Source organism: Calidris pugnax, unplaced genomic scaffold (assembly GCF_001431845.1).
Source record: "Calidris pugnax isolate Ruff unplaced genomic scaffold, ASM143184v1 scaffold41, whole genome shotgun sequence".
In the NCBI taxonomy this organism is placed as follows: Eukaryota; Metazoa; Chordata; class Aves; order Charadriiformes; family Scolopacidae; genus Calidris; species Calidris pugnax.
In genome coordinates this window covers 5,913,213-5,939,009 of record NW_015094509.1, presented here as the reverse complement: position 1 = coordinate 5,939,009, position 25,797 = coordinate 5,913,213, and the positions used below count along the sequence as shown (strand labels likewise).

At 41.3% G+C, this 25,797-nt stretch overlaps 1 protein-coding gene across 2 annotated transcripts; it reads right to left on the bottom strand.

Annotated features, from left to right (window-relative positions):
- Positions 1-6,876: 6,876 nt before the first annotated feature.
- On the bottom strand, positions 6,877-25,433 carry DECR1 (2,4-dienoyl-CoA reductase 1, mitochondrial). Of its 2 annotated transcripts, none has more exons than XM_014965641.1 (10): positions 25,415-25,433; positions 17,491-17,693; positions 16,476-16,533; positions 16,254-16,340; positions 13,815-13,962; positions 10,601-10,700; positions 9,212-9,284; positions 7,551-7,697; positions 7,171-7,233; positions 6,877-7,072 (listed from the first exon to the last, which is right to left on the bottom strand). In XM_014965641.1, the coding sequence occupies exons 2-10, from the start codon at positions 17,610-17,612 to the stop codon at positions 7,013-7,015; spliced, it is 858 nt and encodes a 285-aa protein (XP_014821127.1). In that variant the 5' UTR covers positions 17,613-17,693; positions 25,415-25,433; the 3' UTR covers positions 6,877-7,012. The 2 variants fall into 2 exon arrangements, with proteins under 2 accessions (XP_014821127.1, XP_014821126.1); XM_014965640.1 differs by lacking the exon at positions 25,415-25,433 and adding an exon at positions 21,035-21,139.
- Positions 25,434-25,797: the final 364 nt, after the last annotated feature.

Genomic DNA, 25,797 nt, shown 5'->3' with positions numbered 1-25,797 from the left:
ATTTTGGTTTTGGTTTTTTTTTTTGGTTTTTTTTTTTTTTTTTTGCTTTCATAAACACAGCTGGAAAAAAATGAAACCTGCTGACATTGCTGTGGTCATCATATCCTTTGACACTTGCAACATTTCTTGTTGAGCTACATAACAAAAAGATCTACAGCTCTCTTTCCCCATTGCAACTAAATGATTTGGGGTTTGTTTGTTGTTGTTGTTTTTTTTTTTAAATGCAAAACATGAATTCAGATTAAATATGGTCCAGGTCTGAAATAGGAAAGAGATGTTGGCACGTCTGATTTCCAAAACTTAACAAGGCACTAAGAAATATTTTCAGTTGTCAAACCAACCACTTACAGGTCTGTGCTCTCTGCAGTTTTTCAATTACTCTTCTCATTACAAACTCATAGCATATAGACAAAGCATTTATCCAGGCTAGATCTCCACGCAGTAGTTGACAAAAATATAGTGTTTTCAATCTAACTGTTTAACTTTACTGAATTTAAACACAGGCACTTCAGAAATAAATGCCTTTAATCTGTCTTGGAATCCTGGCTAAATGACAGGTAGTATAGTTAATACACGGAATAACATATGATATTATAAGTGTACCTTTCATGACTATTGCTGTGTCAGAGAATATGACAATCCATTTTCTAAACTATTTTCACATTTTGCAGGTTATAATTATTCTAGTAAATTGCTGTTTTTACATCATATTCTGTGTAATCTACAATTAAATTTAATATCCTAAGATTGTTGGTGTCTAGTTTGTCTAATTCCTGGATTCCTTTTTCTGTACCTTGTAAAGGACAAAACAGCTATTTAAAAAAAAAAAAATGTGCCTCCTTGGATCTTACACTGAATTACTAATCTATAATAATAGTATTCAAACTTAACACTAAATGAAGCAAAAGATCTAGTACAGATTTTATACCAATGTAGTAATTTAGTTTACAGGGTGGGCTCCGCTTGTTATTATGCTAGAGATCTATTTTTAAAATGGGAACTACAATACAGAAACAAGCCCGTCTTCTTGCATCTTTATTTTTTTTCGGCCTGGCTCCCTTTTTACTTTACACCAGTCTTATGCCAGACAACTCCATGAACGTCCAGGCCATTGCTCCCAGTATGTACTGGTGCATGAAGGAAACTGGGCTGTGTCTTAAAGCCAATAAACCCCTGCTGTCTCCACGTACAACCGTTTCAGAAGCAATTCCAGGTCAGCAGATTAGCTACATACAACTTCTCAAACGCATCTCTTGTGTCTTATTTAACAAGCAGAAGCAAATGCATTTGATTTGAAACGTGCCTCAAACAATGAGGCTCGGATCCTTCAAGATTAGAACTCCCACTGAAACAAATCCTTGAACTCAGGTGAACTCGGGCAACTAAATACCTTGGGCTCTCTCCAGTCTGAGCCTTGGAAAAGTTAAGGAGTAGCTGGTGCAGGAGGGGGCCGTGCTGAAAAAAAAGCCACAACAAAATTAAAGTAAGATTAGCTATTTCTCCCTGCTTTACTCTCCCTCCCCGTACAGTGATTTGACTACTCACCGGCTTCTTCTCCTCTTTTCTCTATGCAATGTGAAATGCAACTCTGTATGTTAAGTGAAGAAACAGTGAATCTGCCTATCAGTACAATAAACGATTGATATTGTTCATACTGTGCACTTGAAACCCTGGATTTTGCTTTCTTTTCACGTTTTAAAAGTGTAAAGGTAAAGGAAAAAAACCCCAAACTTGTCCGTAAAAAAAAGCCGATGTGACTGGTTGCCAAAATCATTACAGAGGAAGAGAAAGTGTTTTGACAAGAAGTCATCACAGAAATTGCCATCTGTCCTCCTGAACATGAGGAAACTAGCTCTAGGCAATCCTGCTTCAGCAGGGGAGTTGGACTAGATGATCTCTATGGTCCCTTCCCATTCTAAAATTCAGTGAAATTCAGTGAAACTCACCTGTGACAGATGTGTTCTGAAGCCACCCTTCCCCTCCCGCTGCTGCGGAGCACCACAGAGAGCAGGTCTACTTCCTTTCCTCAGACAGCATTAGCTTTTTTTGGAATAACTTCCAGTTGACACCTTGTGTGTTTACAGTGAGCCCTCCCCATACTCACAGCTACAGCCAGCGGTTGGGGAGGCGTTACCCAAACCCACACCAACCTCCCGGGGCTGCCAGGAGGCTCAGAATCCACATTTAGGCACCCAAATATTGATTTGCTGAAGTGCTGAGCGCCCCCAAATCCCTCTGAAATCAACTCAAGCTGTTCTGCACCAACTGAAAGCAAGGCAACGCACCAAAATCCCAAAGATCATACCATAAAAAAGACATTGAGGTGCTGGAGCGGGTCCAGAGAAGGGCAACAAAGATGGTGAGGGGTCTGGAGAGTAAGTCTTATGAGGAGAGGCTGAGGGAACTGGGGTTATTCAGCCTGGAGAAGAGGAGGCTGAGGGGAGACCTTATTGCTCTCTACAACTCCCTGAAAGGAGGGTGTAGAGAGGTGGGGGTCGGTCTCTTTTCTCAAGTCACAGGCAACAGGACAAGAGGAAATGGCCTCAAGTTACACCAGGGGAGGTTCAGGCTGGATATCAGGAAAAATTTTTTCACTGAAAGGGTTCTCAGGCATTGGAATGGGCTGCCCAGGGAGGTGGTTGAGGCCCCATCCCTGGAGGGGTTCAAAAGACGGGTTGATGTAGTGCTGGGAGGCATGGTTTAGTGATGATGCTCCTTGTTTGTTGTGTGGGTGTCTATTTTTGTCAGTGAGGTTGACGGTTGGACAAGATGATCTTTAAGGTCCCTTCCAACCTAGAAGATTCTGTGATTCTGTGATTTTACTGCGTAATAAATCACCACGTAAAAGACTGGGGCTTTACCTGGGTTAAAGTGGGGTCACACGTTTAGCAGCTACAACACAAGATGCTCCCTAGAATTACATGAAGGCACATATTTCTTTGCAGTTTGGTGCCTTTACTTACATGTTATCAGCACGTGAAAAAAAAGGAAAGAGAAATTAACAGTTCATGTATCAATGAACCTGGAAGCCAGTATGGACAGGTAGGAACCCACAGTTCCCTCAGATAGTGTCATTTTGGACTAGATGATCTCTAGAGGTCCCTTCCAACGCTGTCAAATCTGCTTGTAAATTAGTAAATCATCAAAAGAAGCGCGACCAGCAGGTCCCGGGAGGAGATTCCACCTCTCTACTCTGCACTCGTGAGCCCCCACCTGGAGTGCTGTGTCCAGCTCTGGAGTCCTCAACACAGGAAGGACATGGGCCTGTTGGAACAGGTCCAGTGGAGGGCCACGAAGATGATCAGAGGGATGGAGCACCTCCCCTATGAAGACAGGCTGAGGGAGCTGGGGTTGCTCAGACTGGCTCTGGAGAGACCTTAGAGCAGCCTTCCAATATCTGAAGGGAGCTACAGGAGAGCTGGGGAGGGACCCTTTGTCAGGGAGGGACAGGACAAGGGGTAACGGGTTTAAATTGAAAGAGGGGTGATTTAGATGAGATACCAGAAAGAAATTCTTTGCTGTGAGGGTGGTGAGACACTGGAACAGGTTGCCCAGAGAAGCTGTGGCTGCCCCATCCCTGGAGGGGTTCAAGGCCAGGCTGGATGGGGCTTTGAGCAACCTGGTCTGGTGGGAGGTGTCCCTGCCCAGGGCAGGGGGTTGGGACTCGATGATCTTTAAGGTCCCTTCCAATTCTAACCGTTCTATCAGTCTATGATTCTAAATAATAGCAATATTCTCAACAGCAGCTGAAATATCCAAGAGGGTGGAATTCCCAGAAAGAGGAGAACCAAAGATGGACAGCAGTTCTGGTATCACAGCAAAGAGGTAATACAACTAATCTCTTTCATTTGCCACTTCAAATGATTTTCATAACTTGTTTACAAGCCTCTGCTATAACACAACACCACTTTCAGAGCACAGAATTAATCTAAGCAATCGTAACAGACCGGTTCAAAGACAGTAACTCATCAATGGAAATAGAAAGAGTAATTTCAAGATTTAGTCAAGCAGACATGATGTACTTTTCAGCTGAAAACAGAGAACGAATCCCCCTTTGAAAGTGCCTCTCAGCTGAGTTCATGGAAGCGTTAACACCTTTGACTGGCGGGTCACGTAAAAGTCATTTTAATAAAGGTATCTGGATTCCAGGGAAGTTTTCCTTGTGATCTGTGAAAATTAAACTGCCTCTGCAGCCCTACTGATTCCTGTGGCCATCTCCAATGGCTGCCATCACCTCTTCTGACTCACTCCTCCACTTTCCTGTCCCTCCAACTTCATCTCCATAAAATTATCATGCCATAAAGCAGTACCTTTTTCATATTCCCCTCTCCGTTGCGGCTCACCTGAGGCAAGCTGAGGTCAGGTTGGGAACACAGCAGCCCCAGGGCAGTGTGCTCAGTGAGGATCCTATCTCCTGCCATCTCCACTAGTTTTGGAATAAAGTAGCTGTGATGCCTACGCTTCATCTCCAGGCCCAGCCAGGCACTGCCCGGGTCAGGTAGTCGCTATAAAGCTACTCTCTCCTGTCCCTTCTCCTGAGTTCAGATGTCATGTGCTGCTACTTCAGTAAGAAAGAATTAAATTGCATTCAGGTAAAATATGAACTTGAGATGTTCAAGATTCATCCCTTCATAGTAATGTCCCTCTTCTGTCCCTGGACCTGTTGGAACGGGTCCAGCGGAGGGCCATGGAGATGATCAGAGGGATGGAGCACCTCTCATACGAGGACAGGCTGAGAGAGCTGGGGTTGTTCAGCCTGGAGAAGAGAAGGCTCCAGGGAGACCTTAGAGCAGCCTTCCAATATCTGAAGGGAGCTACAAGAGAGCTGAGGAGGGACCCTTCATGAGGGAGTGGAACTAGAGGACAAGGGGTAATGGTTTTAAAGTGACAGAGGGGAGACTTAAATGAGGTATCAGGAAGAAACCACTCACTGTGAGGGTGGTGAGGCACTGGAACAGGTTGCCCATCTCCAGAGGACACCCTACTAAATACTGGAGAGAAAGACTTGATCATACCCCAGCTCACAAGCATACCTTCCGTTTTTTTTCTGAAACACCTTTTTTCCACGTGTCAAAGCCCTGTATGCAGGTGTGGGCTGTACGAAAGGGAAACGCAGGTACATGCAAAGGTCGACGAGCAAAGAACAGTATATATGGGTCAAACCTCTCAATTAGATCACTTCTGGAGGAAAAGACATGGATACCACGTCAGAATTTGAGCTTGACAGTAGACCTACCACAACCCAAGACTCTATAAAAAAAGCTTTACATTGTGTTCAAGAGACATCCTGAAGGCTGCTGTGATAAAGACATTTGCTTTGTTTTATTATCATAGAATCATCATAGAATCATAGAATTTCCCAGGCCGGAAGGGACCTCCAAAGGTCATCTAGTCCGACCCCCCCGCAGTCAGCAGGGACACCCCCAACTAGACCAGGTTGCCCAGGGCCTCGTCGAGCCTCACCTTGAATATCTCCAGGGAAGGGGCCTCAACCACCTCCCTGGGCAACCTGTTCCAGTGCTCCACCACCCTCACAGTGAAGAACTTTCTCCTGATCTCCAATCTAAATCTGTTCCCCTCCAGCTTGAAGCCATTGCCCCTCGTCCTGTCACTGCAGGCCTTTCTAAACAGGTTCTCCCCAGCCTTCCTGTAGGCTCCCTTCAGGTACTGGAAGGCTGCTATTAGGTCTCCCCGGAGCCTCCTCTTCTCCAGGCTGAACAACCCCAGCTCCCTCAGCCTGTCCTCGTAGCAGAGGTGCTCCATCCCCCTGATCATCCTTGTGGCCCTCCTCTGGACCCTCTCCATCAGGTCCATGTCCTTCTTATATTGAGGGCTCCAGACCTGCACACAATACTCCAGGTGAGGTCTCACCAGAGCAAAGTGGCAGAATCACCTCTCTGGACCTGCTGGCAACGCTTCTTTTGATGCAGCCCAGGATGGGATTGTCCTTCTGGGCTGCAGCTGCCCACTGCCTGCTCATGTCCAGCTTCTCATCCACCAGCACCCCCAAGGCCCTTTCCTTATCAGTCAGGAGAAAGCTGGCACGTGGAAGCCTGCACTAACATCGTCCACCCTTTCAGCAGCACACAGATTAGCTTGTTTCAGCTTTGCATTAAGGTGATCAAATCATTTCAAAGTGAGGTGCTGGCATATCTAAGTATGGCCTGAAGTGCGGGTAAAGTGACAAAACACCTGTCAGCACCTGAAAGAAGATATTCATTGAAACCTAGGGATTTCTGTAAAAACCAACAAGGTTTCAACGCTTTGAGTCCCAATTTACCGATGTCCTTTACCAGCCTGAAGTAAACCATTTTTTTATGGAGAGACTCCCCTAGTCACACACATAGCAAATGATTTGTCGTTTTTCATTTTCAAGAACATTTAAGTTAATCATGACAAAGAGCAACCTCCTCAGAAAGGCACTGCTGGTCCTTATAGACCATTTTTAAAGTTCAGCATAAGATAATTAATAGACTGAAAATGTCAGCAAAAGATGAGCCCAAGATGGTTGTGTGTTTCAAGATTTTGTAAGTAACCCCAGGAGTTACACCCCATCTCAGGGTCCTTAGTCCTGCCGATAACATTTTGTTATTTACAAGGTTAGAACTTATTACTCAAGTGGGAAGATTAAGACTTAATTTCTCAGTTTTTCCTCACATTAACAATTATATTTGGTTATGGTAGTTCTGAAATGCTATTAGGATTACAATATTAAGAGACACTTGCATACATCTGAGAAACAAAAAAATCCTAACCCTAATTGTAGACCACGGCACGGACGTGTAAGACATAACCTAAAGAACAATAAAGTTCTATTGAACAACAACTGTTCTTCGCTATTGATAAGTGGGAAAAATAAACATGCTATATTCAAAGTACGACAATTTCAAAATATTTTTATTGAAATTAGAATACAAAAGATTTTGAAGGCTATTTCTCAACTGGTTATTTCTAAACATTCATGAAAAAAGTAGCGGTTCATTTCCAAAAGTCTCCACCACAGTTACGTACTTTAAGAGCCTTTTGTTTTTCTAATCATTGCTTCCATCATATCCCACTGCTCTTTGGTAACCTAGTAAAAGAAAAGAGCATTTTATTGGAATTCCCTGTAATAACTACACATCTAAGTATTAACAAATAACGTAAAATAGCAAGCAAGGAATTTAATACCTTCTTCAAATCGTTGAACTCTCCTGCCATAGCAACATATTCCCCACCATCCATTCTAATAACCTAGAAAAGAGCATAAGCAGGGTTTTTAATAACGGTGGATTATCCTGTAGCATTCCCTTGTTATGAACTGTGAAAGTAATTTTTATTTATTTGGATCAGGAACATCCATGCCCAAAATAATCTAATTCAACTACTTTTAAAAGTTCTTTTTGAAGCTACGAATTGTCGTGTATTTCAATTAAAAGGGTTTAATAATGCTTGTAAAGAATTTCAAAGTAACAGTTTGTTTCATTCCTGAAACCAGAGCTTTAAAAAGTATCAGAAAAACCAAGATGATCATCAGGTTAATTGTATAAACAAGATCAACCAAAACTTACTGCTCCATTAACCCAGCTTGCATAGTCACTGCAGAAATAGGCAGCAAGATTTGCAATTTCTTCTACAGTTCCCAGACGACCACAGGGAATCCTCTCAATTATCTTCTTCTCAAACATGCCTGTTGGGTCAAGGCGGCTAAAAGCACCCTGAAAATTAAGAGAAATATTAAAAAAAAAGTTGTAACTACATCAGAAATTAAAATCCAACAGAGATCTGACTCAGCATGAACAATATGGAAGTTAACATTTGTGAGTAAACTGTTCATACCCTCTTTGTCAGTAGGATGAAAAAGAAGAAAGTAGGGAACAGGAAACAATTTATCCCTGTTGAACTGATATGCATCTACTGAGGATGACAAGCTGGAATTGACCATGATTGGGATAGTCACCCACCATCTATCTACGACAGCCCAAAGGGGTTAATGATCTTTGTTTCCCAAACCCTTATTAAACATTTGAGGAAACAAGCAAGACTCCAAATTGCTGCGTGGACAAGGGAGAGGAGCAAGCAGGGAAGAGGAGCGTGAAAGTGACAGAAATAAATTATATGTGACATAGAGTAAGTAAAACTGAAAAGAAAAAAAAAAAAAAATCAAGTTCAGCATTGCAGCAATGGCTAGAAGATGATTACAGTATCAGAGAGTTATCAACTGTATCAGACTCCCTGGGCCATAGACTGCCAGAGGCTGGAGACAGAAATCAATCTCATTAGATGTTTTTCTTCTACCCTTGCCTAGAAATCCACCAGATATAAGGCCTGGAGGACTTTTGGTCTGATTCTGTAATGTTGTTTCAACATTCTTATAACCCTGCTGATACTGCCACTTATGTTTCTTCACAGTCAAAAAAGGTAAAACTAAGTTGTTCAGTGTAGCATCTAATGCTGACAAGAGGAAAAAAGGAAAATAGGGGGGGAAAAAAAGGAGAAAAGCAAGCAACCCTGCACCCCTACCCCCCAAAAAACCAACTGTGAAACATTTTACAGGTAGTAGTTATACCATTATTAGCTGTTACTGCTCATAATTGTAATATTTTGATTCAATGTGAAACGGATCCTCCTCTCTTCTCTTGCAGGATTGCTTTCTTTTTTCTTCCTGTTCCAGCTGGTCTGGATTACTTCCTTCCAACCCTCCAGTCCTCCTTTTCACTCATATCAAAGCTTCATGTTTCCTTGCTGACTTAAGTTTTTTTTTTCTTTCTAGTTTTGTGATTTTCAACAAAACTAGTGAGATTCTGTTCTCATACACCTAAAAGAGATTCTGAAATTTTGGAATCGATGAGATGTTTTGTTTAAAATTTAGGAGTTCAGGCAGAAACAGGCACTTCTACTCCACTAAGTGTAAGAATTCACTTCACTTGACTAGGTACGTACAGTTGATAAGAATCGACATTAACTATTTTGATATATTTTTTTGAAACACTAAAGAAAGTTTTCATTTATATCAGCATAGTAGAAGGGGCAGCGGAAGGTTTCAGAAGTTCAAGAAATTCAATTTTACAAAAGAATTATTGAGATGTACTTTGTTCAATAGTCCAGCACAGTCTTGAGAACCAAGGAAATCACACTTGAATTTAACAGTCACAGAAAAGATTAGATTATCTTAAAAGCTGTCTGTACTACAAAGCGTATTCAAGGCTACGTTTCACTTCATGCTACGTACCTTTGTTTTTATTGGACCTGGTTGAATCACATTGAATCTCATGCCATATTTACCCCATTCAGCTGCAAGAGACCTAAAAATTCATTAACAGAATGCATCAATATTTTAAAAACAATATATTAATAATGCTATTCGCAACAACAACAAAGAAAAATCTGTTTAAAACTGAATGAAATGTGTAAATATTATAATTTTCCTGAAACAGGCACTCCTACTGAAGGGATTATTTTTTTTGTCCTTAACATCTTCAAAAACATTTCAGAGAAGAAAGAAAAAAACCAAAAACAAACAAATGGAGGAATATTCATTTAATAGATGCATTATAGATAAAACAACATTAAGGAACAATTCTTTCTCCCTCCCAAATCACACAGATGATTTTGGCACCTAAACTCCTTGACAAGCAACTTCATACCACCATCTTTCTCTGGTAGTTTAGATCATCCCCAAGTATACATTTCTAACACCTTCAACATAGCTCTCACATGAGATGTCTTGTAATAACACAAAACAGAGGTTACATTCTAAAATGGGAGCAGCAGAATAATTTTGCTTTATAGCAATATTTTCTCTCCATAAGTAGTACTTCAGATAGATCATCTACTACAGTGAAATGAATTCACTGGGTCATAAAGTCTCTGAAAAGTACACGCTTCAGTTACAGCTCTACAGAATAGAAATCAAGACCATCAATCATTCTCTCCTGTTTTTCTGGATAAAGAATTCTAGTTACTAAGAGGCTGCCAAACTATTCAATTCCTTCTGCCCAAATGCAAAGGAAGATCTATTTGCTATGAAGGACTGCCCTATAGTTAATTATAGAAATCCTTTTATTTGCCGAATAACGTGGGTACGTCACATGACACTGTTCTGAATTAAGGATAACTGCAGACCTTAAGTTAAAATACTGATAGGAAACACATTTCTTTTTGAAACTAGATAGGTGAAGCAACAGCATAGTCCACCCAAATACAAGCAGATCTTTTCCTGAGACAAAAGAAAGTGGAAGGCACTATAGACCTTGAACAATTCCCCTAGTAACTGTCTTCAGGTGGTGATTTGCCAACGAGAATGCAAGAGAATCTGATTATCGAAACTCTGTAATTGAAATTTTAGGACTTGCTATCACCAAAAAAAGTAGTCCTATTTGTCCTTATCTTGTCCTTGTGATAAAAATCATCATCATAATAGCAGTTAATGCTTCCTTCTGTAAGAAGCTGGCAATACTATATGAAATACTATTTTCTTGCTAGGGTACCGGAGGCTGGAAGGTTCTCTTAAGGTACAATGGGATACGAGGATTATACCAACTAGCTCCAAGTTTATAGACCAATTACACTATCTCAAAGATGTGAAAAGTAGAACACACATTTTGCTGTTATTACTCACTTGCTCATTGCTTCTACACCAGCTTTGGCAGAGGCACTCGGCAGCACAAATCCTGAACCACTCTCTGCATAAATTGTTGTAATAGCCAGGAACGCTGCTCCTGGAAGTTGCAAAAACATTTTAAAATCAAAAACCCACACCTTAACAAACAAAAAATGCATTAAGATCAAACTCTGAGCTTAAGGTAAAAGCAACCTCAGTGGTACAGAAGTTTGCAGCTCAAGTGTTATAAATGCCATTTTGCTCTGCGTCGTAAAAACGTATTTTAAAAAATCTAGTCCTGGAAGCTTTGCTTTCAAGCCTTTTTATTTCAGTTCCCTCTTTTCCGTGAATGTTAAGAGTTGTTCCATGGAAGTGTAAAAAGCTATTTACAAAGGTCTCAACCCTCAGACTCCTACTGATCATGTGCAGATCAGTCTAACTGGAGGGAAGTCCTAAGATCGTAGCATCTTTTTAGAAGCTGCCCTAGTGTAGTGGTCACTAACCAGGTGATTGCCCTGATTTCATCAATTCCTGGTTGGAGGAAAAAAGAAAAATAAAAAAAAGCAGGATTAACTATTAGGTTTGGCATAATCTCCAAATGACACAGTTTTGGGCCTGAGTTAAAGTTTATGCAGAAAAAAAAAAAGGTTTTCTTCTAGAAATGTTTAGAAGCTTTTTCTGAAGTAGAGCTTATGACAAAGTGAACACACATAACTTTTTCGCATTATTATCACAACAAACTTATTATAAAAAAGATCACTTTCTTTTGTATGTTATATAACAGATTTAGCAAAAAAACATTATGGAAAATAATGGAAACTGCAACTGTTTCTTTTATAATCTTTCCTTTATAGAAGCCTGTAATTTCTAATTGTCTGATCAATGACTAGAATGAACTTACTGGAGGACAAGGGATGACAGTTCAGTACTTACGCCACAGTAACTAAAATAACTGTTCTACTTACTGCATTTTAAAAATAATTTAATTAGAATAGCTACCCAAGGGATGTTTCTAAAACAATATACGTTGCTCATAGAATGTATGTGATGATGAAGTAGAGACTCAGTTAAAAGATTACAGTAATGTTACACAAGAGAAACTAAAGAGTATCCTCAACTATGGATCCTGTTCACTAAAAAAGTGAGAGACTTTGAAAAGAAAAGTCAACACAGGCAAAAACCACAGAAGGAATTCAAAGTTATCTAGAATCGATCGCTAATTATACATTTTAAGAATTAAATCATAGAACTTCTAAAATATGGGTTAAAGAGAAGTGAGGTGGGTGAACCTAACACAGAAGCAAGAATGACGGATAAATTTACAGCTCTGAAATTTAAATTACACTTCCATTCATACACAATTTTTATTTCTAAAGCCTATATTCACAAAATTGGGCAATACCCAACCAATTAACTCCTCTCATTTTCTAAAAATCTGGTGCATAAATAACACACTAGCAGATTTAAAATCCCTTTTAAATACCAGTACAAACTTACAAGACTAAAAGCAGGGCACTTTTATCATTTTAGTAAATTAGGTTGAATGTAGGTCACCCTGCAGACTTGAAGGATGTGCCAGTGTTCTAGTAACTCTCAGATGTGCAGTATCCTCACAGCCTGTCATCAAATATTTGCATTGGGCAGCATCTCCATCACTTCAGAATCTAAGGTCTCTACTCAAACTTAAAAAAAACAAGCAAGTGTAAAGAAAATGAAGGTGGAGGATGAGAGGACCGACAGGCACACTTGATTTACTTGCAAAAACATGTCCTAAAGAAAGCCTTAAATAAAAAGTCTTACTTACAGCAGAATCCCCTAGAAAGAAGGCATGCAAGTAATAGCAAAAAAAAAAAAATCAGGTCTTTTGGAAGCTTAGAAGTGAAAGAGAGAGAGACAACACAAAGGTGAATGACTTCTAGATTTTGCCAAATTTGAGGGTGGAAACAAAGAAAGTAGTTTTTCATTGAACAGCAGCAGAGAAGAAGACATTTTTAAAGTCCTATTTTACGTTACTATAGGGAGACACTGCATACATATGGAAGGCCATAAAGCAAACTATTACAATGACACAGTAAGTCAGAATTGGGGATGTGTTTTTTATGTCAGAAGATCAGCACTAGAATGGTGGAAATGTGCTGCTAAAATATATGTGAGAAATACCTTGTCAACTGACTCAAACTGTTACAGAGTTATTGAAACAACATTAACTTTATATTCCTATCGTTAAATAGTATAAACCCACTGAATAGAACAGTTTTGAAGAAATTCAACTAATTCAGGAGTTAGAGAAATACAGTTCAAACACAAAAGGATTATTCCAACTTAGTGGCTGTACCCAGAAAAAAGGATTCAGAAGTGAGAGCACATGGAAAACCATAATATACCTCACTGCTTTGAAATACTATTTGAGATTATATCATCCTGATCAAAAAATAAGATTGATATTTTTTCAATTCATAATCAGAAGATAATGTAAAATGAAAGCAATTCTTTGTGCATCATCTATGATATAGCATAGAAAGGTATACGTTATCTCTCCCTTAAAGACAATAATCTGGTGAAGTAAATCTTTGGCTAAATAGTGTATCAAAGAACTATCATATTTTAAAGGTAAAGCCAAAATATTGTATTAAAATCCTAGGCAATCTAGAAGTAATAATTATACCTGGGAAAATAAAACCCAATACTGATTTCAATTTTTAATTTCTTTTTCAAATTATCTCAAAGCTAATACTCTCTGGTGCTATTAGTCAAATACTACAGCTGTGAATTTTACTTATTTCAGTGTAGCAGGAAATTTCAAAGCGCTATCGTGTACTTGCTATTCATTTAAATAAATGCCACACATTCAGTTGCTCAACGAAACCAACAGGTATAGAAGACTAAAAAGACATAACGTGTTTTAAACAAAGCCTTATTTTTTTAAATTTTAACAACGTTTTACAACTTGTGCAAAGTCTGCAGTCAGATTTTTATATTCAACCTCACAGCCTCTGGGTTCCAATTTAAGGGCAGATCCCACAACGCAGTAATTCCTAAGCCGGTTATACTGTGCGATAATTAACTACGGCTTTACTCAAAATGAAGTTGCTTTCTAGAAAAATGTGGAGTGGTAGAATTTGTGTTTCTTTTCAAACTCTCAAAACTGGCTGTAATAATAGTAAGGCAAGGAAAGTAAGCAATAATATTATGCCACCGTGCTTAGTTACCGTTTATCTTAAGTTAAAGATACCTTTTTTTGCTTTAATGAGCTCCTTTCCGACTTCCAGAGTTACAAAAGCAGTACCATTTAGCACAATATCAGTTATTGTTTTCCATGCATTAGCAGAAAGCCGTTCAGAAGGTGAAACAAAGTTACCAGCTGCATTGTTTATCACAACCTGAAACACATGAAGAAAAACCTGTTAAGTGAAAATAACTTCCTGGGACTAAACCAAGTAATTTAAAAGGAATATCTCAGTGTTTCCAGGTAGAAAACGTAAAAAATCCTCATCAAATAAGGTACAGGGTGGGGAGGGAGAAAAACAAGGAGAGGGGGAAAACAATCCATCAGAAATGTTAACATCTGCAGCACAGATACTTATCAGTAACAAACTTATCAGTAACAAAAATATGAGCTGTATTTCCAAACTGATGCAATTACTAGTCTAGTACTGAGGAACTGTAAATGTAGAAGGTGACTTAAGTCAGTATTTTCTGGGGTGTCTCAAGTGCACCCCAACAGCAAAATTTGTCCCCATCAAGTTCCAAGGTCACATGTCATATTTAATGTAACAAAATGCATGGGAATAAAAGCAAAAGAAGTTCAGGTAACCTCATGACTAAAATCTGGATTAGCTGACTGTTGCATAACAGGAAATCTAATCAGTTGTGACAAAGAGAATATTATGATTAAGTGAACACAACTTCTACAAAACCTTTTTCAAATAGCCATATAATTGTCTCTTGTTACCTTTCTACAAACAATAATTAGGCAGAGGATACTTTAAATATATCATTTGCTTAGCCCTTCAAGCTAGAGAGGCAGATATATTTTTTTAAGAGGACTAAGCATCACATGAGCAGTTTTTAAACTAAAACTTATGGCTGGATATTGTATATAATAATAACACAATGTGCTGATGCAATAAAATGATGTATTACTTATAGAATGGCATGTAGATTCATGTAGGTTTACACATAAAATGAAGTCTTTGTTCTGAGGAACTTCTGGGCCAAATTAAGACATTCAAATTTTCAGTAACAAAACACAGCACAGCCCATATTGCATGAACCTATAACAGATAAAATAAACCAGCCACAAATTAAACATACCGATGGCAAATAGCCTTTAAACGCGTCCCTACAGTTTGAAGAGAAAAAAAATTTAAATCCAAACACCTCAAGATACTGAGAAGGTTACTTGAACCACTGAATCATAGAACTTGTCAAGAGCACAGACCACTATCCATTTCTACTCTTTCACATGGGCACAAATGACATCTCAAACTGGAACCTGGGCAGAATCAAGGAAGACTACAAAGCCCTGGGGGTGCAAGCAAAAAGTACTGGTGCCCGAGTTATCTTTTCTTCCATTTTACCAGTTAGAAGAAAAGCTGCAGCCAGAAATAGACGTATAACGCAAACCAACGTCTGACTTTGTGGCTGGTGCCATCACGAGGGTTTTAGCTTTTATGACAATGGGACATTCTTCAATTACTACAGCCTGCTAGAGAGAGATGTGTAGAGGAGGCAAGATGTGTAGAGGAGTACAAGTTACTCCTGGGGAGATTATGATTGGACACAACAGAAAAAAACTTCAACAACAATCAGCCATTAGAATAATCTCCCCAGGGAAGTGGTGGCTCCCCCATCATGGGACACCCAGGCTTACAGTATTCACGTCTACAAGAAGCTGCTGGTGAATGCAAAGGGTCCACAATACACATATGACAGTTAAATCTGCAGTAGACCATTTGAAATCTCACTGACTACCCTTTACATCGATGTTAACAACCTTGTTGTTAACAACTTTCTATCAGCTGGAAGAATCTGAGCTGTTTCTCTCACAATTTGGCGCCTATCACTGTTTAGGTTCCACCAGATCACTCTTCTCAAAGCAACAGTCTGATGCAAAGAGTTCTGTGCCAAACTATTAAAAACCACATGCTTAGCTTGACTGAAGTGATTTTACAAGAACGTAGTCTTCAAATGGGAACCTTCTTTGTGTATTTTAATAAGCTAAGCAAGGACCAAAGAAGACGTTTATGATTACTTCGATTTCTAATTTGCAAGACATTCTGTTAATAAGCAACAGGTGTAATTCCAACAGGTGTAATACCAACACAGGTAAGCCACCTTTTCAGTAGGATTTAAGGACAATATTCTGTTCACTTAATTAATTAAAAGAATCCCATCATAACTGTCCCATCGTTTACAAAAAAAAAATGTTGCACCTTAGAGTAAGGACAACAAAGTCTTGTCTATTTGCCAGCAAATATTTTTAGAACCACAGAATACAGTGACCAGGCTAACTGTGAACATCAGCTTTATCTTGAAGTACTGCCACTTTTTGTCTAGTGTCTCTTTGGATTCCATTAATTTCCTATCATAGTCATTTTCTTCATACCTACCATGCAAATAATTACCAGTAATGAAGACTGAAGTTCTTTTGTTTCACTAGAACACTTACATCAGGATGTCCTGCCACTTGGATTATTTCAGCAACAGCATTCTTAACTGAAGCTGGATCTCTCACATCACACTGGATGGCATGAACCTATGTAAAGATGGAAAGGCAGCTGTAAGAATTCAAAGCTGTATCACTCAAATTAAAACAAGCCCACAGAAGCACATAAATGCATAAAAATCCTACAACCATTTAAAGTGTAGTCCATATTCTGTAAAAATTTACCTTATTCCCTGTTTTAGAAGAAATTTCTTCTGCTGTTCCTTTCAAAACATCGAGCTTCCTAGAAATAAGTATACATCACTACATTTCAATTAAATGCAATTACAATTCAGATTAATAAAATCTGATTATTTCTTTCCTGAGCAAATGAAAGCTAAAACTTAAAATATATGTATGGGCACATGCATGTAGCTGATTTTCATTAAAATTGAGCTTTAAAATGAAAACTATGTTTAATCACTTTCTGAAAGAAAATTTTAAATTTAAGTAATTTCTGGTTAGTGCTACTTGAAAGCAACTCAGAAGTGACTACAGTAAGAGACTATCTTAAGCTAATCAAACCTAGTAAGCTAGAAAAAAATATTTCATTCTGAGTACATCATCATAACCAACTTCGCTTTAGCTACTCTACTAGTATTTCTGAGGGGACATACATATTTAGATTTAAAACTAAATATCTAAACCACTTTTTGGATGAATCACAATGCTTTTGTTTAATTGGAGTAAAAATGAGATTGTTTTTCTAGTCTTTACTGTAGTGCTACGTAAGAGAACTGCAGAAAGATAATCTTCATCAAGGGAAAAATCAGGGCTGTTTGTAAAGTCATAAGGATTAAGAGGAATCGTTTTAATTCTTTACTGGAATTCAAATCTGTAACAAGAACACCTGCAATAATACATTCAAAACGTTCAACAATGGCCACTTGAATTTTTTTGTTCTATTTTATGTGTTAGTTGAATTTATCTCTCATATTCCGAGTTGTTTATTTTGCTGCTGCATTTCATGAAAATGTGTTTAGTTTATTTCTTCCTACTGCTGGTTGCACTGTTGACGTTATCTGCAAGTTTCTGGTATTTACAATATGCCATTATAATTTAAAAGCCTACTGAAAAATGAGTACAAAGAATAAATTTATCCAGTTTATGAAGAAAGCAAGATCCATTACGAAGAAGAAAACAGACTCATTCAGCATTCAGTACTAAATGAAAGCCCTAAAACTCCTTTGTTAATATTTACCTGCTTGCTATAACACACGTGGCACCTAAACTGGACAAAGCTGTTGTCATCCCCTTGCCAAGCCCAGTACCTCCACCGGTTACAAAGGCCACTTTCCCTTGAAAGGTATTTGGTGGCAACATGACTTTTTGAACAGGTGTAAAGAATGCAGCTTGAGGTGCACTGCTGTCTTGAAGCAGCACATTTGGCCCACGGCTGAAAAACTGAAAGAAAAAAAAAGAGGAAAGTTATTTTTTTTCTCATTTCTGTATACATGACTGTTATGCAAGATTAGATTTTTCTTACGACATGGAAGTAACAACTGCCTTATTATAAACTGAATGTAAGAATGATTAGATTGTATTATACTGAAACACAGGGACATTCACATAAATGCTAACACCAGACTAGGAGCTATTTTTACACGTTCCACTCCAGCTAGAAAACTACTGAAAAAAGTATTTTAATTGTGATTTTTGGTATTTTGAAAGCTAGTTATTCTTACTTATGTCACTTTTACTGAAGTGTGTGGAAAACCACTACCTACTAATTACAGGCTCCCAGTGGTATTTGTGTTTTAGATTCACATATGTACTGTACTTTATGCATGAGGAGTTTAACCCTAGCAAATCCATGTGATTTTGAGATTACGTGAGTATATATTTACAAATTCAAAAGCTTCAATAGTAACTTCAAGGCTTTGATCCTTTACTATTGTAGTCAATGAAACATTTTTCTTTACTGGAGAACAGGGCAGAATCAAACTCCATGAGACCTGTCCCAATCATTGCTGGAGCTGCTAAGAAAATCAATGCCATCTCCCAGACAAAATTGTGCAAGGGCAGGTTATCAGCACTGGAATTCTGTCCCAGCAGAAATACCATTTAAAGCAAAATTAGTCCTCCATGAACTGGTCCTTGCAAAGAGACATACGATTAGTACATGTTTAAAACATACGTGCAAGAAGAAAATTCAGTACTGCATCTAGTGATCTATGGTAATAAAACATCCCGCTAATGCAATGAGAAATTTGTGATGATGTCACCAAGAAAGTCGCAGCAAAAATAGCCAAAAGGATATTTCTAGCATCCCTAAAACATTAAACTACTGAAACCCTAAACGAAGCACTGAAGTAAATGCCTTGGGACAGCAGCATTACAGTAATAACTCAGAAATTCCCCAATTACTTAGAATACAAAAGTTAACTGGAAACTGCAAACACTTCTAAGTATGACAGAACTGGACGATACTTATTTTTGATGTGCAAAAAATTAGAATATGAGTTATATTTATTTTCTCTAATAATAATTTGTACTTGAGCCTTTAACATGTTTATTTGAATACAAAAAATTCTAGTACAATTTTTGGAAAGAAGACTACATGGTTCCTTGTGTATGGTGGTGGTAATAAAAACATGCAACTGTTCAACAGGTTGACATGAAGAATAAGGGTTATTTTAAAATAGTAAAAATATAACAACTTATTGTTCTATTTAATAACTTGCATTTTCAAAACTAAAATTAAAAGGCAACATTTCTAGTGGTAGCTGAATAATCTATACATGTCTTAGCTATAATGCACAGGAATAGGGATTTCAGAGCTTAAAGCTGGCCTGTGCATGTGAATCCTTCTGTCTGATAATACATTTCCAGGAGTAACACAGGTGAAAATGAGAGTGAATAATCATGGAATTACACGGCCCCTTTAATATAGTCCTGGTTCCAAAGAAATGATGATTTTTTTTAAGTGGAAAGGGTTATTAAGCATTGGAATGGGCTGCCCAGGGAAGTGGTTGAGGCACCATCCCTGGAGGTATTTAGAAGACGGATTGACATAGTGTTTATAGACATGGTTTAGTGATGGTTTTGATCAGAGTTTGGTTGAGTGTTGGACTAGATGATCTTAAAGGTCCCTTCCAACCCAGACAATTCTATGATTCTAAGAGTTGTGGGCACTATGTAGAACAAAATTAAGAAAGTCAAGCTCAAACTAAAGCTCGAATTATCACAAAAGTAAAGCACAAAACTAAAGCAAGTCCTACAGCATTCATATTAAATGTGTACTTTAGGGATTCTTTCTGGAACTCAGACTCTTCAGTGATGTGGAACGGCTTTTCACAAAGGAAAAAATAAACCAAAGGTTGTTCTAAGGAAAACAAGCAGATCAAGTGGAAAATCCAAAGAATGTCACAACATCTTTCTGAAATAGCAAAGTTCTACAATCAGATCTGCCACCAAATGTCTCTCAAATACTGATTATTTATTTTTTTTTTAATTCTCCCAACAAAAATAAAATTTGCATATTTTCAGAGAGTACCAGAATAGTATTAAGCCTCCAGGAAAGGGGAGTGTGAAGATTCTCTTTTGGGTCTTTCTGAGTAGTCCCCCCCACGTGTCTCAACTCGTGTCTCTTCAGGCAAAGGGAAGGGCTCCCTCTGGAGAACTTCAGCTCATGGTAGAGACTGCAAATCGAGACAGCATTTGGACTCCCTCTTCCTTCAGTATAAGGAGAAGATTGGAGACAATTCCCATGCAGTACTGAGTGTCCCCAGGCAGGTGCTCTGTTCCTGATGGACACAGCCCACTCCTCTTGCTCACCACTATGGAAACCACGCCAGCAGCTTCCCTCCTGCTGGGGGGAGGAAGATGAGGAGACAGGCGACGGCAAGGATGACCACACCAAGACTAATAAATCACCGCAATAATACCAAGCAGCCACTAAAGTTGGCATAATTCAGCAATCTTTTCATGAGACTGCTAGCGCCTCATTTACTAGCTCGCACAAGGGACTCGCATGACGACCCACTCAATCTAATCATTCCGCTATTTAAGGCTCAAGGTTTTAAAGGAAACCTCAGGTATAACCAGAGATACAAAGAAGCCAGGAAACAACTTGAAAAAAAAAAAAAAAAAAGGGCCCAAAAGGTGAACAAACCAAAAAACAACCGTCACCCAAGGGGGTGGAAGTGAATAATGAAATGGCTGCAGAAGGTGCTCTTGGAAGTGGAGAGTTGGTCGGTCAGGCAGCTGTGCCCGGGGCAGAACTCACTGGAAATGGATGGCCTCCAGCGACACCCCCCCAAATCAGCATGGGATGGCAACACTCAAACCACTCCACTTACACCGCACTGCACGACTCTGCCATGGGGACCCAAAGGTGACAGGAATGCCTCCACACCGAGGGGAGAGACACAGGGGCCACGGCCCGGGGAGCACAGGCCGCCCCTCTGACAGGGCTCCGCGCCGGGCGCTGAGGAGACCGGGGAGGGGGGGGGGCCTGCCCGGCCGTCTCCCCAAACCCCAGCAGCCGGAGCTCCGCTCAAGCCTGAGCCGCCGCCGACGGTGTCTCCCGACACCGTCAAGGCTTTCCCCGCGTCTGCCGGGGGGCGTTGGGGAAGGCCCGTGAGGCGGCCGGACGGTCAGCACCGTCCGCCGACACCCGCCGCGCCCTCTGAGGGGAGAAGGGCGACCGGACAGCCCCGGAGGAGCGGGGGAGGAGGTCGCGGAGGACCCCCGGAGGCGCCAGCCGGCCACCCTCGGTCCCACCGGGACAGGGAGCGCCTTACCCGCCCGGTGCAGGAGAAGAAGGCCGAGGCACCGCCAGGGACACCGCGCTGGCCCAGCCGCACCGCCACCACCGCCGCCGCCATCTTTCCCCGCCGGTGGGGCCGGAGCTGCCGGGCTGTGCGCCTGCTCCGCGGCCCGCCCCGGGGCGGGAGGCGGTGGGGCCGGCCTGCGGTCCCCGGTGTGAGCTGCAGAGGTCGGGAAACCAGCGAAGCCGACGCCGCAGCAGCAGCACAAAACCGGGGCCCCGCCGGCCGCCCCAGCCCCAGGGGCGCCTCGCCCGGCCATTGCCGCCGCCCCGGGGCCTCGGCTTCCAGCTGCCAGGGACAGATAGCGCCCGGTTGGGTTCATGTGCTTCACAGAATCACAGAATCTTCTAGGTTGGAAGGGACCTTAAAGATCATCTTGTCCAACCGTCAACTTAATTTTGACAAAAATAAACACCCACACAACAAACAAAAAGCAACACCATCACTCGGCCATACCTCCCAGCACTACATCAACCCGCCTTTTGAACACCTCCAGGGATGGTGCCTCAACCACCTCCCTGGGCAGCCCATTCCAATGCCTGATAACCCTTTCGGTGAAAAAAGTTTTTCCTAATATCCAGCCTGAACCTCCCCTGGTGTAACTTGAGGCCATTTCCTCTCATCCCGTCGCCTGTGACTTGGGAGAAGAGACCGACCCCCACCTCTCTACACCCTCCTTTCAGGGAGTTGTAGAGAGCAATAAGGTCTCCCCTCAGCCTCCTCTTCTCCAGGCTGAATAACCCCAGCTCCCTCAGCCTCTCCTCATAAGACTTGTGCTCCAGACCCCTCACCAGCTTTGTTGCCCTTCTCTGGACCCACTCCAGCCCCTCAATGTCTTTTTTATGGTAGGGGGCCGAAACTGGACACAGTACTCAAGGTGAGGCCTCACCAGTGCCCAGTACAGGGGGACGATCACCTCCCGAGTCCTACTCGCCACGCTGTTCCTGACACAGCCCAGGATGCTGGTGGTCTTCTTGGCCACCTGGGCACACTGCTGGCTCATGTTCAGCCGACAGTCAATTACTCGACTTCGTGGGATTATTTCCTTTTATTCCAAACAAACTTCTCGTTTCTCTTTGAAGGACCCTAAATAACCGATACCTAGGGTGGATCTTCTGTAGTTTACAAATGGTTAAACTGTAGAGAATCTTCTTTTAGAGGAGAAGTGTAGCTACTCTATCAACCATCCCAAATGGTTTCATGGGCTTAGTAAGACAAAAAAGGATGTCTGTAGCCCTGAGAACATGGTGACCTAAGACAGGGGTGCAATAAATCACAGAATCACAGAATCTTCTAGGTTGGAAGGGACCTTAAAGATCATCTTGTCCAACCGTCAACCTAACTGACAAAAATAGACACCCACACAACAAACAAGGAGCATCATCACTAAACCATACCTCCCAGCACCACATCAAATACGGACGTTGTCTGACAAACAGGGAGATCATTAGTTTTAATGAGCAATCAGGCAGTTAGAATGTTTTGCCAACATGAAAAGTGAGCCAAAGGCCAGGTGACAGAGATGAAGACTGGGGAAGAAACGACCCTCACTCAAAATGAGGACCACCAGAAGGCACAACTATGCAAGCCCAAAAGCTTATTAGAATATGTAAATGAATTCTCAGAAACATAATGAATATGCTAATGTTTTCTTGGAAGTTCAAGAGGGACAGGGAACTGCTGGAGAGTGTCCAGCGTAGGGCAACAGAGATGACGGAGGGATTGGAGCATCTCCCTTGTGAGGAAAGGCTGATAGAGCTGGGGCTCTTTAGCCTGGAAAAGAGAAGGCTGAGGGGAGACCTTATTAATGCTGACAAGTATCTAAAGGGCAGTTTGAGGGAGGATGGAGCCAGACTCTTTTCAGTGGTTCCCAGTGACAGGACGAGGGGCAACGGGCACAAGCTGGAACATGGGAAGTTCCACTCCAATCTGAGGAAGACCTTCTTTGGGGTGAGGGTGGCAGAGCCCTGGAAGAGGCTGCCCAGGGAGGGTGTGGAGTCCCCTTCTCTGGAGATCTTCAAGCCCCGCCTGGATGAAGTCCTGAGTGATGTGCTCTGGGCAACCCTGCTTTGGCAGGGGAGTTGGACTGGATGATCTCTAGAAGGTCCCTTCCAACTCGTGACAATTCTGTGATTCCGTGACATAATGCAGACCTACTTTTTTCTTAAGGGCAAAAGTTTAATGACAGATCACCTCAATATTCTGTTTAGATACTGTTTTGCAGGGGTTAGTCACCTGTGGTACTATTTCACCAGTTATATGAAAATTAAGCCTGCAGTCCGTATGAATATCTGAAATGCCTCTTTCTGCTCTGATAGTCTGAGTTTCGGACTCTGCTGAATCATTTACTTATGAACTGAAGATAGGAACAAGTAGAAACCCTACAGATATTAGAGGACAGACAGGTAGGTCAATCAGGATCAGAGAGACAGCAAGAACTCAGGAAGTGTGGAAGGTAAATGAATGGGAAAACACGGTACCAGAAAATAAAATAAAATTGGATAAATGCAGCGAAATTTGAAGTGTAAACATTATAATGGGGTTTAGAGGATTCATACAGTTTCTTATGATGATGATTTGTTGTGTAAAGTTGTGATCACAAAAGTCAAGCCAATAGAATAAATAAGACACAGAATAATGACAACAATATAGAGAATATTTAAGTACAGTTCTATAAAGCTAAGAAATAGTCTCATTTAGGATAAGCTCTATATTTCTGGTCATCCTGGCTCAAAACTGACTGAAATTGCAGAATTATGAGGGACAAAAAAACCAAGCAAAGAAGATGAAGAAAACTCACAAGAAAGGAGATTAAGGAGACTGGGATCATTTATCTTAGGAGAAGCGTAGGAGGGAAAATATAAAAAGGTATCTAAGTGAACATTTAAGGACAAAGGATACTTAAAGTCATAACACATGGAGATTAAACATTGTAATTCTACAGAAACAACATTTCTGTCTGACAGCTCATATTTCTGTATGTTTTAAATTAATCTTTTCCTATTAGAAAAAATGTTATCCTGAGTTCTCTCGCTCCATTTAAACTCCTCGTGTTTTCTGATACTTAAAACTTCTGAACTGTGGGCACGCCTCCAAAAGCTTTCACTCTTTTGCAGAGATAAAGGGCAAACGATTGCTAATATTCATTACCTGAGAAGCAAGCTGATTGCCCAGGAGGAAGAAACAGGATTGGAATGAAATATGGAAAAAATATGGCCAACATGATTATGGACCTGAGGAATTCAACCCCCTGCTCCTTGTAAGCGGCAGAGCACCAGGAGAAATGGGTATTTTGAGCCATACCTCCAATGTGTGTGACTGGAATTGCACACGTATGGCTTCTCCATACCTTTCCTCTACTGTTCCTTTCCAGAAAATTCAGCATAGTAAGAGTAGCAAGTCTTTGGTAACCTGCTGAATGGCCTTCAAACTCCCAAGCATTCTTTCTTTTACTTATGGCATAGAATCATAGAATGGTTTGGGTTGCAAGGGACCTTAGAGATACCCTAGCTCCCCCATGGGCAGGCACATGTGCAGGGACACCTCCCACCAGACCAGGTTGCTCAAAGCCCCATCCCGCCTGGCCTTGAACCCCTCCAGGGATGGGGCAGCCACAGCTTCTCTGAGCAGCCTGTTCCAGTGTCTCACCACCCTCGGAGTAAAGAATGTTTTCCTAATATCTCATCTAAATCTTCCCTCTTCCAATTTAAAACCATCACCCCTTGTCCTATCACTACACTCCCTGATGAAGAGTCCCTCCCCAGCTCTACTGTAGCCCCTTCAGATATTGGAAGGCTGCTATAAGGTCGCCCCAGAGCCTTTTCTTCTACTGGCTGAACAACCCCAACTCCTTCAGCCTGTCTTCATAGGAGAGGTGCTTTAATTCTAGTAAGCTTATTTCTTCTTTTTATCCAAAAGAGATAAACCTCTGTAGTATTTTCCTTTCCACATTGTACGGAAAGTCTCATTGCCAGAGGTCAGTGTTCACAAAGGAGACAGAGGAGTCCTGGAAATAGTTGACTTTATTCGAATAAAGGGAGAGTCCACTGGGACATATCCCTGTGGGGTCTCTCAGCGTTGCCAGAGGACACAGCCTCCTCTTATCCTGACTCCCCGGCCTCATATGACCCTTCTCCCTTCCCCATTGACTGAGGTACTCAGAAGGTACGGACCCCCCAGCCCGCCTTTTACACTTTTCCTCTAACACATACCCCCCACCTCGCATCATACATATCATACATTGCCTGTATCATTAACTCTAATTTTATGCCGCCCAGAAGTGGAGAGGAAAATATTCATAAGTTTATTAAGCAGGCGTAATAAACTCAAAAAGTTAAAAAGTTCATGCTGTACCCAACTTTCGAGGTTTCAGGCAACTTCCCCGGTACTCCAAGTTCTGGCTGGTTCTCCTGAGCTGCATCCCTGTTTGTAAGGTCACTCTTATCTCCATCCTATCACCATCCAGTGCATTTTCTGGGGGACACTGGCGCACCGTGAAGGGCAGCACAGAGGGACTGGGGTCTGACGAGGGGTTCCCTCAGGCCTTGCTGGCCCTGCCTCTGGGCCCGGGAGCGCCGCCTCAGCTCGGCCCGGGGCTGCCAATCCCGGCCAAAGCCGTGGGCAGAGAGGGGACCAGGGGCTCAAAGGGCGTCCTGGGCCGTGAAAGGGGAACGGAGCGGGAAAAGAGACCCGAGACCTTCCCCACGCCGGGCGGGCGCTGAGGGCTGCCCTTCTCC

What these genes read in the sequence shown, in the direction of transcription:
- DECR1 (XM_014965640.1), bottom strand. Translation starts at nt 21,118, where the DNA reads ATGGCGGCGGCGGTGGTGGCGGTGCGGCTGGGCCAGCGCGGTGTCCCT. An exon ending in CAGGTCCAATAAAAACAAAG is followed by an intron (nt 7,698 to 9,211) that starts GTACGTAGCATG and finishes CTTAATTTTCAG; the next exon opens with GGTGCTTTTAGCCGCCTTGA. An exon ending in CAAGCTGGGTTAATGGAGCA is followed by an intron (nt 7,234 to 7,550) that starts GTAAGTTTTGGT and finishes GCTCTTTTCTAG; the next exon opens with GTTATTAGAATGGATGGTGG.